Here is a 13,604-nt window from a genome sequence, read left to right as displayed (position 1 = left end):
GAATTACAATATCTAGGGCATTTGGCATTACAATATCTAGGGCACACCCGTACTATCTATATAAGTCTTTAAATATAGTATTTTGTCAATACTGTGTAATGCCTAGTACCCTAAAGGTATGAGGCATTACACAGTATTGACAAAATACTAAAATAAAAATAAAATTTAAATACGTAAAATTAGTAAATATTTGGATAAGGAGTGATTGAATGCCTTTTTATATTAGCTATGATATAATAATAAGGTAATGAATAATCTTTTTAAAAAGAAATTGTGATTTGATTCGATCGCCTATGTCTATATTATAAGACCGTATCTAGAACTTACGGATGAAAATGAGTTACTAAATAATATTCCTTCTTTTTGGGAAAGTAGGGCTGTCGATACTGATTTTGCTATCTGTTACGTTTATTTTTATAATATTAAAAAAAAGGTAGATTGCATGGAAGCAAGCGGCGCGTCAGGTCGTAATTTATCAATATTTGATCCATGCAATGCCCATAAGTTATTGATATTACAAAGACATTTCGATTTTTGGTTTAATCGTTTCCATTTGCTCACTTGATAGCCTTTTGATATCATTTTTATTTGAATAACTCTACCAGATTGCACAAGTGAATCACCCCTTCTACGTGGGCGGGAAATAAGAACGAGGGATGACGTCTTTCCCTAGATTATTATGGACAGACGAAATGTATATTTATTGTAATTTCTCTCCAGGCTATGGAAAAAGCAATTTTCTCATTCGCGCGATAGCTTTTAAGTGTCGAATTGAGTGACGAAAGCGGTTGTTATTCAGGTCAAGCTACAAAGAAATTTCCTCCAGACACTTTGTAATTACTGTAATGTAAATTACAAGGCTGATAGAAACGTATACGAATAATTATTAGGGAGATTTGTATATCACTTCAATATGATTGTATGAACTCGAGACGAAAAATGAATATTACAAAATTATACATAGATTATTATTGATTGAAATGTAGGGGAAATACAAATTATACAGTAAGACCTCTCTATAGACTGTTTCGTTTAACGCTGTTTTTTATTATTATTGGCAAAGCACCCAAAATTGAGTGATACATTTAACGCTGTTTTAGTATTACACGGTAACATTGGGATATCCCAAAATCGCACCTGATATGAGTATTTCTGGACATCATGCACTATTTTGTTGAGGTCATACTTCCGCGCAGTTTCGCGGTAGGTTTAATATTATTATAAAACGTGTTAAGATTTAAGCATTTATGCAATAAAATTACCTCGTTAACCCCGGAACTTCTTAAAACGCCATATAAGACTCGACCCCAAGCAGGGATAATGTAACAAGATTTAACAGGAATTTAACAGTCTGTAAATACAAGTTAAGTTATAATACTAATTGTGCAAAATAATGTCTTGTTTAGATTTATTAAGCACTAAATTAAAACGCTTCATTAATTGATTCGGCAGTAATTTTGTGATAAAATTTATCCATTTTTAAATTAAGTTTTACTAGATTACCACCATGTCGAAATGTGGTATTTACCAAGTAAAACTTAAATTAAAAGTAAATATAAAACGTTCACAGCACGTAGATAAAATCGTTTACAATACGTTGAGCGGTTTGCCTTAGAACGGGCGTAGTTGTTTTTCGGCAAAATATCGTCATTTTACTGGAGTCTTGCTGATCTGGAAAAGAATCACACACTTAGGTGATTTTCAAGGACAGCTCCAAGTGTAAGATTTTTTTCCAAATCATCAGTATATTTATTTTGAGTCAATTGACCAAAACAAAACGATCGTTACATAATCGGAGTTTATAAATTTTGCCAGAGAATGGCTGTAATTGTGGGTAGTATGTATGGTAGTTGGGCCCATAAGATAATTAAAAAATATTTTAAACTATCAAGCGTTTTATGGCAAGCAATCTTGCAGATATGCATTTATTCAATAGCGTTATGAGAACAAAGTAATGTATAATAAAAATACTTTTAAAGTAAAAATAATAATAAAATTATTACATTTTGGAACATAACAATTGACGTATATATGTACATAATACTTTTTTATTTGGTTGGATAAACCTACCATTCTTTTTTTAATTTTAAATATGAACTAATTATAAGCTTAAATTTTTAACACGTTGAACTAACAAAAAAACTAATTACGCAGTTGGAAAAAAAACATATCCAAGATTATCACCAAATCAGTTCCAAAAACAATTTCAACTTCCTAGCAGAAACATTTGGGCTAAATTATTGTCAATGCTTTACAGAATTTTCTTAGCATAATAAAGGCTATTAAAAATTAGAAATGTGTATAAAATCAGATAATAATTAAATATCATGGGTATACTGGCAAAAAACATTTACTCGAAAATCCCTGTTGGAATAATCACTGTTGTTTAAAGCTGAATAAAATACCCGCTATTAAACTTAAAATTGAATTTACTTTTAAAACCACATAAATATGATATTTCAAACTACTTAGTGTATTTTGCCAGTTTATAGAACGTTGAAAACTTTATAAAAATGCATCATTAATTAAAAATCACGATATTTCAAAAATAACTGGGCTGGGGGAGGGATGTGCCGAACTCTTCTTTACCTAAATTTCTCTCTCTCCGATAACGCTACAGTCCATGTGGAGCTTTGAAAATTGCCTCCAATCCCTCCGTCTTCAGCAGCCGACTTCCAGTTAGCAACCTGCAGAAGCTGTGCCTCATCTTTTCTCACTTGGTCCTCCCACCTCAGCCTGGGTCTTCCCACTTTTCTCCCTCCACCTGGATGTTCAGTCATAATTCTTTTAGGGACGCGTGTGTTCGGAATTCTCTGTACATGTCCAGCCCATCTCAACCTGAGGAGTCTCAAATGGATCGGGATGCTTCTTTACCCAAATTCAATATTAAATTAAATAAATAAAAAAAATTATGGCGATAACCATTTTCCAGGATCTTACAAAATTAAGCACCTATCTAAGAAGATTTATTGAAATGAAAAATGTAGGAAATATGTGTGAAATATGAAATATGTATACTTAGCCATATTTACTGGATATGGCATAAATTAAACCCTATATCATATACTTTTTACATGTTGTATATTATAATACAAATAGATTATAAGAAGTTCAAAGATAAAATTTTCCAGATGTTATTCATCATTTATTTGATCGGTAAATGGTTTTTCTTGAATATCTTACAGTAGATAGCACAAAGCCCCGAATATCTTTGACTGCAGTACCCATGCTGTGTGATATGACAACTTAGTAATGTCCATCTGGCTGATAACAGTGTGATCTTGTAATGGGCAGGTTAACAATTGACATATTCTGTATTACACATATGTAGTTACTTTTAATTCCCTGTGTATGTTTGAAGTTATTTCAATATCCTTTTAATATATTGTATTCTGAACAGGTAGGCTAGAAATAAATTGCTAGCTAGTTTCAAAATTCAAACTGATGTAGTGCTTGAAAGGGGTTTTTGTACCTGTTAATATTTTTTTGATATTACAAACGGGGAAATTAAGTACAAAGCTATTTACTGAAACAATTTATTTAAGCATATCATTAAAAAATAATTAATTATTTATACATTATCAATGAACACATCAATAATAAAAGTATGTTTGGAAACTAAAAATAAAATCATAACTAATTTACAAAACTTCACTTTAAAAATTCATTCAGCAGTACAGCATGTTCTCCATTCGCTGGACTGTATCAATCAGGTGACAGATTTTATTCAGGATGTTTTGAGTTTTGAAAATCACTGGAAAGTATGTACCCAAATGATAAAAACAAGTCAAACATGTGATTGAGTGCATCAACTATTGTCATGTTCTAAAAATGATGTTTTTTTTATTGTTACTTTAATGTTGTTTTTCAGGTGAAACGGAGTGAAATAATTGATTAATAATTGCAATTTTCAACACTCTTGGGTCAGCTGGGAAATCAATTAAATTTATTTACCATCCACTCAAGTAAATTGAAAACCTGCTGTCATATTATCCATTTTCAGTGACAATGTTATTCTCTACTTGAAAATATTACATGATACGTTTTCGAAACTTATTGAGTAATTTTTGTGATACAAATAATCTTGTGATACAAATGATAAAAAAAAAAATTGTGATACAAAGTGATGACAAATAATCCTAACATCCTTTAAACGGAAGAAATTACTATGGTAAAGGGTTTATTTACTCAGAATCTATTCATTAGAGAAGAATCTAATTAATCAAATGACCAGTGTCGCACCTACATATGTTCATTAGGCACAGGCGCTTCGGCACTTGCTTACAAGGGAGGAGAGATTATAATACTTGTATTAGTTTACAAACTTGCATGTTCCTTTCCCTTTTTAGTAAGTGTCTGTAACACTGTCTACGGCATCCACTGATCTGGTACTATCTGAGTCAGACTAAGATGGTGAGAAACGGATTATCATATCTCGTGAGTTGCGATAAACGAAGGTTAACATTATTTTGGTATTTCCCATGCAGCATGAATGTTTAAATTCAAATATAGAGAAAACATTAAATAAAAGTACAAATAGGTGTACATTTTCAAGCTTATTTTAAAGTTTTCTCGCTTAACACTCACCAAATTTGATAGTTCCAGGTTTTGGCACGATTGGATTTTTATATTAATGCTGGATTTGTAAGATTCTACAATACATATTTCTTTCTGATAACTAAAAAATTAATAAGATAAGTGACTAACTCCACCATGGCTAACTCTGCAATATTAAAAACAAAATTAAACCATCAAGTAGAATTTAATGATTACAAACGTACTTTTCCATAATAATGTAGGAATCAAATAAACTGTATTTTTGGAATCAGTAAAGTCAGTTTGATGATTAAATTAGAACGATTTTATTCACCCTTTTAAAATGAGTACAGATAATAAATACTGTATTTAACACACAGGAATCTCTTTTATTGAAATAATATGGTGCTACATCTCTTGCATATACTTTTTACTTAGTAGACTTGCCACATCATAAGAATGCCAATAAAATGTCCTATAACAGCTCATATACTTGCCAATATAAAAAATAAATCATAAAATGAAATTTTGTATTTCAACATTTATCAGCGGTTTTGCTATAATCTTTATTGAAGATTATTTTTTAGGGTACGGTAAAATAAATTCTAAACCACAAATAGCATCCATCGTCACATAGCTAATCTGTAAAAACAGGAATTAAAACAGATTCAGTCCAAAAAAAGCAAATATAACCAATAAATGTATATTTTTGTTCATAAATTTGGCAAAAATAATTTTTACAAAAAGTTTTATTTTATTTTATACATACTTAAAACTAACAAGTTCTCCGATGAATTTTATCTATGAAATAAAAAGTATTTTTGGATAATTAACAGTTTTAAATTTGAGTTATATGACATAAGAGTAAAAATACTTTGGAGTTTATTACATAGTTTTTTTGATATGAAGGAAAGTATTGTGATGAAGAAGTCCGTAGTTAAAAATAGTTTAATTCCATTATTATATTTATTTATGCAACGGGTGTAGACTGAGAATTTGGAAATAATATTAATACATCACATCAATCTATGACTGAAGATATAATTGATCATGTAAAATTTTAAATGCAAAACAAATCTTTAAAAAGAGATAAATAATTGTGATAATAACTGTGAATCGACTAAAAAATGTAATCTTTTAAAAAATTTAAAGGTAATTTTAATTCTGGAAAAATATTTGTGTTAAATACTTATTACAGAGATATAAATCTTTTAATATGCTGACAAGACATTTTTTATGTAAGGTACCTCTGCTATAGACATTTTTTGCCGTTTGAGGTTTTACGATTTCGCTTTCAATTACATACGTATATTGAGATTAGGGACAGAATAATTATATAAATTGACTTCTTGGAATGGACACATCCAAGCTTAATATATTATGTATGTAGGCTGTCTGAAAAGTTTCCGACCTCAACATGAAGATGGCATTCGTTGTCAATAAAAATTTGAGCATGTGTTTGGGCATGTTTTAAAAGGTACTCATTAAAATTTCCACCACTTTGATCGCACAGTTATTCTTTGACAGTCGTTTGAGTGAGTCGCCGTGAGCGTTTTTTCCAAAATGGAAAAAATTGCATATCGAGCAGTCATTAAATATTTGTTTTTAAAGGCAACATGTCTATGCAAATTAAAGGCGAGTTAGACGCTGTGTACGGAGACTCTTTTCCATCATTTACCACTGTAAAATTTCGGGCAGCAGAATTTAAACGTGGACGTACCAGCTAAATGACGATGAACGTTTGGGAAAGGCAAAAACTGCAACCACTGACCATAAAATCGCTCAAGTTTATCAAACGGTGTTGGAAACCCGTCAGATTAAGGTTAAAAATATAGCAGAGTCTATGAAGATGTCGAAAAAACGTGTTTGTTGCTTACTTAATCAAGATTTAGGGATGAGAATGCTGTCCGCGCGGTGGCTGCCGCGTTTGCTCACTCCGGACCAAAAACACGTTCGAATGAATGTTCGCACCGCTCTGTTGACGCAATTTAGGCGCAACGGGTCAGACTTTTTGGCACCAAATAATAACTGTATGAAATTGGATACACCATGCAACTCCAAAAACAAAAATACAGTCTAAACAGTGGACTGCGAAGGGGGAATCGGCCCCAAAAAGGCAAAAACTGTTCCTCCAGCTGGCAAAGTGATGGCGACTGTTTTCTGGGATAGTCAAGGAGTTTTTTTCATAGATTAACTAGAAAAAGGATAAAAACTTTTACAGGAGCCTATTACGCATCATTACTCGATAAGTTGAATACAGAAGTTACGGAAAAACGGCCACATTTGCAGAAGAAAAATTTTATGTTTCAACAAGAAAATGCGTCATCTCACACCTTGCTTGCTATGGCAAAAATTCACAAATTACGGTTTGAATTACTTGACCATCCTCCTTACTCACCGGATCTAGCCCCGAGCGACTCTTCTTTGTTCTCTAAGCTAAAAATTACGCTCGGAGGACAGAGATCTTCATCGAATAAGGAGGCCATCACCTTCGAAAATGACTATTTTGCAGGGAAAGACGCCAACTACTATTTGGACGGGTTGAAGAGATGGGAGCATCGCTGGGAGAAGTGTATTTATGTAAAAGGAGATTATGTAGAAAAATAACATAAAAATTGATGAAAAAAACACTTGGATCATTGTTAGGTCGGAAACTTTTCAGACAGCCCACGTATGTTTAGGGACACAATACATCGGCATGCCATAAAAAAGGTTATATAAAGCCACTGCTGCAACTGTCTTTACCTGAAGAACTTATTTCTATAAATGTCTGATTGCAATATCGGAAATATGGAAGAAACATTTATGATTCTAAATGTCAAGAGTTCCGTAATGACATTTTTTGCTGTAAGCTTTTAGGAAGTAATAAAATTATTTAACTTGTAAATATTGATCAATATTACAAATTATTAAAAAAATCCATGGATTAGTTTTTTGGAAGAAAAAGTTTATAAAAATGTGTAAGAATACAATCGACTATTATTTTAAAAAATCAACTTAAATGGTAAAAAAACACATTTTTTGCATTGAAATGATTGGACAATTGTAAAATAAGTACTCTACACAGTAAAGGTGGAGACTGACCGGAGCATTTCGTCATACGTAACATGTTACGATGCGAGCATTCAGGCAGTCAGTACAGCGAGCCGAGCACTCCATCTATAGTTTCGGATGCTCGCTGATGCTCGCCGCAAGCGATGTTACGATGTTATGTTATGACGAAATGCTCCGGTTAGTCTCCACCTTAAGACATAATTGAAATTATATTTATGTACTAAAAATACTCCCCATCTGTTAAGTGCTTACTTTTTAGATTTTTTCTTGGCTAATTTTTCTCGAACAGATTTTTTATTTTTAGATTTCTTTCTAGAGCGTTCATGGCCACTATCACTAGAGTCCGAAGAGGAACTGGATTCATCGGAGCTTGTAGAGCTACTATCGGATGAGCTACTAGACGAGCTCTGCTTCTTGCTTCGCTTCTTTTTTACCACTTTAGAACGTTTTGATTTCTTCTTTCGTTTCTTCTTGGAATCCGAGTCCGAGGAGCTGTCTGATGAATCGCTGCTTTCAGAACTATCAGTGGATGATGAATCCGAAGAGCTGGAGGAATGATTCTTTCTCCGCTTTCGCTCATTTTTCTTCTTCTTTGCCGTCTTAGCCTTTGATTTTTGAGTTTCATCTTCACTATCATCATCTGAGGAATCAGAAATCTGTTTTGATTTTTTCTGTTTTTGAGACTTTTTTTTCCTGTCTTTTTTTTCAACTCTATCTTCCCTTTTCTTTTTCTTTTTAGGTGGTTCATCTGCAACAGAAACTTCATCGATATCTGTCGACTTCCTTTTCTTACTTTCAGTTTCGTTTCCGACCTTTCTAGAGGATTGTGGATCATTGTGAGAATTATCAACGGTCGATTTTTTTGATTCTGAAACGTGTTTGTCAGCCTCACTAGAAATTTTCACCTTATTATTAAAGGAATCGTTATTAGCTTGGTTGTTATTTTTGGTGTGATTACTTCTATCAGTTTGTAATTTGGCCGATTCTGAATGAAATGAAGAATTTTTATTTGAATGTTCATTTCTATACTGTTTTTCTACAATTGCTTTAGTAGATTTTGGGATATCAACTGAATTATCACGAGATAAACTTTTTTTTGATACAACCTCGTGATTCTTGTATTCCTTCTGCTTATAGTCTTGCGGAGACCTATTTGATCTTTTGTACCTATCTGGAGTTTTATTATTCTTCTCGGGTGATCTTTCTAGTCTCCTCGAGATTAAAGGAGATCTTCTTCGTTCTCTGTGCCTTTCTGGGGATCTCTGTCTCTCTCTAGACCTTGATCGGCCACGTTCCTTACATTTCGATGCCTGCTTCTCTCTAGATCTTTCGCGAGATCTAACCCGTTCTCTCGATCTTTCGGGCGTTCTACGTTCCCTTAATCTATCGGGGGTTTTCTCACGTTCTCTACCTCCATTAGGTGACGTTCTCCGAGTATTAGGAGATTTTCTCGAGTACTTATTTGTAGAAACTCTCTCTCGTGAACGGCGTCTATCATCTGTTCTTCTGTAGTCGCTATTGTGATTATTGCTATAGCGAGAATTATCCTCTCTATAATTTCTAGAGTGAATTTCATTTCTCGAGTTTCTCTCGGGTCCGTTTTCTCTTCCATATCTGTTACTAGTTTTAGTTCTATGCTCTTCACGGGATATATTACCTTTATGAGGCAGTTTTCTGGATGTGCTATTTTCGTCGTGTCCGTAATTTCCATCGCCAGTAATAATAACGCCTCTCCCTTTTCCTTGCCATTTAATTTTAGATACAGATTGAGAAAAATCAACATGAATTCTTCTATCGTCGATAAGAACATTATCCATTTTAAAGTAGGCATCTTCGCAAGACTTTTTATTGTCAAATTCTATAAAAGCGTACTGTAAGGAATCTCCGGACTTCTTGTCTCGTATCACTTCGCAACAGACTATTTTACCAAATCGACTGAAAATGATTTCTAGATCATCATCCGTTGTCACGGGATTCAGTTTACAAACGAATAAAACATTTTCCGGCGGAGCCATATCGGCATCTGGAAGATCACCGACAATTTCCAAAATGGTCGCTCTCGCTTTGGCTTCTTTTTCTTGAATCATTTCCGCTATTTCTTGTTCACTTTTACCTTTTGTATCATCCAGCTCTTCATCCGGAGCGATCCGCCCTCCTGCGAGCCTCTCTGCCGAGGGAGACGGAGACCTGGAGGGCACTCGGAGTCCGCCTGGATCGTTGAATGGATCTTCCAATACGACGGTATGCGTGATGCGCACATCTTGATAGGGCCTGTGACTAGAATCGCAAATGGTTTCATTCATAAGTCGCAGTACATCTTGTCCTTCTGTCACTTCTCCAATTACGCAATGTTGTCCGTCTAATGAATTCAAATCAGAAGCCAGAGTGAAGAAGAACTGAGATCCTATCATACCTTCTGTCGTGGCCACCATGGATAGCAGTCCAGGCTGGGAGTGCTTTATCCTGGGCATTTTTTCACCTTCAAAATACTTCTTATCCGGACCCTCGACAATGCCCCAAATAGATTGTCCGCCGAGTCCCTCTCCCGTAGGATCACCGGTCTGCGCGATGAATCCATGCTGAACAGTATGGAAAAGATTAAAATTGTAGTATTTTAATTTACAAAGCTTTAAAAAGTTCAGACACGTCAAAGGTTTCTGATCGGTAAAAAGATCCACTGTCAAATCTCCGAGTGTAGTCTCAATTACAACAGCCATTATTCTTTATTTCACAAATCAACAAAATAAATGAAATTCAAAAGCAACCCTACATGTTTATATTAATACGTTTTGACACAACGCTACAACATAACCTCACTAATTCAGCTACATAAATAACGTCATAATACGAAACCTCAAATTCCGGGACGCGTTAAGGAGTCAGTCGTACATCTAGCGGTAAGTAGACGAACTTTTTTATAAATGTTTCAGAAGCTTTTAACAAACGATATTGGTGAGATTCTTTGAAATATAGTATTTCGTTCCGAGTTGTTTCAACACAACGCCAACGTAGGAAAATTAATAATGTTTCTGGAAAATGTCACATTATTATGGCACTGATAAAAATTATAAAGTAATCCATTTTGTTTGTGGTAAATTATTTCAAAGATTATTTTTAACACATCAGTTAAGATCAGTGTTCAAATACGAAAAAGTTGGTAAGTCTCATATTTATATTTTTGTAATTGGAGGGCATGTATGACTAGATGTATGGATGTGAAGGAGGCGAGGAGTGTATGTCAGGACAGAAGAATGTTGCGTTCCATCCTTTCTGCCTGCCCCTGCGAGGAAACGGCGTGATGGTTGTAGTAGTATATTTTTTGTGATTAAAATCAGCATTATTAGACGGGATAAACAGTTTCAGTTTCAGTTATTGTTTTTACTGATATGTAAATATTACCCAATGGTAAACACATTAATTATTTAGAAGTTCATTATTATGCTACTAAAATACTATCAACAAGGACTTTGTTTTAATGTTTTGTGATAGTCAAGTATTCAAAACAGAAATCGATCAACAGTACCTAATGAAGATTTAAATTTGCTTTCAGTTTGACATCCCTTTGTGAGCACCCTGTAGATGGCAATGTCTGCCATGTAAAGCGATACATTTCCATTCCTTTAAGAGTGTTTTTAACAACCTGAAATGGGTGGTGCACAGATGTGGAATATCTACTGGACTAACGAGGGCTGTACTTGGGAAATATTGAGAGATACTTTTAAATTTCCACACTTTGTTTCATATTACCAGTGGTGGGATTCAGCCTGTTCGCACCGGTTAGCTAGAACCGGTGCCTATTTTTTTTTGAGTTCGCCGAACAGGTCCTTAACTCTTTGTTGTCACATAATATTCCGACTGAGATCATGTATCGGAGCAATAACTTGGTCCGCCACGTTGTAAAAATATTTGAATCTCACGAGGAGAAAAAAAATATTGGAAAAATGAAAAAAAAAAGTGAAAAAATTCAGTTAAGTTACTGCATTTAGTAAAAAGATATACGCTTCAGCATTTGGAGCATTCTTAGTTGTCTTGTGAATGTTCTGTTAATGTGCAGAATAAAAAATAAATAAACGAATAAATGTAAAAACTATTTTTTTTTATAGGGAGTTGGGTAGGGGTAGTACCTAAAGGGTGAACCGGTTCTTGAAAATTTTGAATCCATTACTGCATATTACATATATAAAATAACGTTTTGAAACACGATAGCGATTTAAAATAATGTATTATTTAATTTTATATCATGAATAAATATGTATTATTTTACATCGCTTTTATTATATTTCGTAGTATCAGATTTATATCATCAAATATATACCATAATTGTCTATAGTTCAAAATAAACTAAGCACTGTTTTTTTTAACAATTAAAACATTGAATATTAACATAATATTATGCTTTATTTATTTAAATTTACATGTACATGACAGCAAAGCCAATTACAATGTACATACACTCATATACTGACGAATAGGCTTGTTTTATGTTCCATATTCTTCTTCATCTTTGATGAGATGTCAAAAAATAATATGAAAACTACTCCTGTAATTGGAGATAATCCAGATTTTGTGAACAAGTATTCGGACATACTCAAAATGTTTGTAGTAATTTTATGTTAAGTGCTAATTTAAGTTGGTGAAAAAATCTACCATATTTTTTTGTAATAAACTAGCCAGAAATACAGCCCTGTCGGCACCAGGCACCAGTGTACTGAGGCAACCAGCGCAGGCCATCCTCTGTAAATCTAATAGTGTCTCCTGAGGGGTGCAGTCGGGCGACCTCCCCCCAGACACTGGCTACTAACTCCAAGCCACCCCTACCTGACTAGCACTATAATAATAGACACTAGCGACTAGCGGCAGTGAGCACATGGGGCCTCCAAGGAACGATTGCAATTCCAATACAAAGTATGCTCTTGACAAATACAAGAATTAACAGGCAAATGCAAGATTGTATTATTTAAAAAAAAATCCCTTCAACATAATACAAAAATCGTAATAAAATATTAAGTTGAAAATGTTGATGTATTTCTTTGTAAACAACATTATGAGGCTGTTCAAATACTTATTCACCAATCTGGATTATCTCTAATTATAGGAGTTATTTTTCAAATTATTTTTTTGACATCTCAATGGGCTGGTTTAAGTGATCGCTTTACACACGTGTAACATTCACTAATTCTACCCATAATTCACAACCACAATATATGATCAAATTTTGAACCATTGTGTTTGAATCACTAGAATTTCACTAGAGACATCTATTGGTGAGACTTCCAAATTCTGCGTCATCTATGTAGAGATGTCAAAAGAAATCTTTACGACTTTAAAACTGATTATTATTATTATTCATTTATTATTGTTGGAACAACCATCAAAGCTTTTATTTCAGAGGCTTGTTTGTAGGTTAAAGAAGAATAATACGGAGGCAGACTTGACAAACATCACAAATACCCAGACCAATGAAAAATAAATATTTCTTGAATTAAATTTTTATATTTTTAAGCACTTACAATAAAAATATAAAAATTAAGGTAAGTAAAAATAATGATGGAAAAAGTTGCAGTGTGATTATGCGATCAGATCAATAAAAAGAGAAAACTTTATAATATTAATTAACTGATAAGGTTATGGAACTAAAAAAACAAAGGTTAATTCTTGGAAACACAAAATCAAAAGTAATAATTGCAGAGGTGTATATGAAATTGCTTGTGGAGACTGCGGTAAAAAATATATTGGCCAAACTGCGAGAAACTAAAAATAAGAATGGAAGAACATCGCCGTGGTCTTACTAGTATTATTTTTCAGAGTTCGTGAATCACATAATGGAAACTAACCACTCATTTGACTCACACACACTCAAATTATTACTGTCATATACAAAGGGCAAGACATGAACAAGATTTTTTTTTAAATACATAAAAATTAAAATACTGATAAAACATTAATTAATAATATGCTTTTCCAAAATTCCTCACCATTATTGTCTATGTTCCCATTAAACAAAGTCCCACCTC

General features: G+C 33.4%; 1 protein-coding gene across 1 annotated transcript; it reads right to left on the bottom strand.

Annotated features, from left to right (window-relative positions):
* Nucleotides 1-5,225: 5,225 nt before the first annotated feature.
* On the bottom strand, nucleotides 5,226-10,417 carry LOC148304200 (uncharacterized). Its single transcript, XM_088268592.1, has one exon. The coding sequence runs from the start codon at nucleotides 10,305-10,307 to the stop codon at nucleotides 7,839-7,841; it is 2,469 nt and encodes an 822-aa protein (XP_088124718.1). The 5' UTR covers nucleotides 10,308-10,417; the 3' UTR covers nucleotides 5,226-7,838.
* Nucleotides 10,418-13,604: the final 3,187 nt, after the last annotated feature.

Source organism: Brachycentrus maculatus, unplaced genomic scaffold (assembly GCF_059751285.1).
Source record: "Brachycentrus maculatus isolate JH-2025_06_01 unplaced genomic scaffold, ASM5975128v1 h1tg000326l, whole genome shotgun sequence".
In the NCBI taxonomy this organism is placed as follows: Eukaryota; Metazoa; Arthropoda; class Insecta; order Trichoptera; family Brachycentridae; genus Brachycentrus; species Brachycentrus maculatus.
This window is presented reverse-complemented; position numbering and strand designations above follow the sequence as displayed.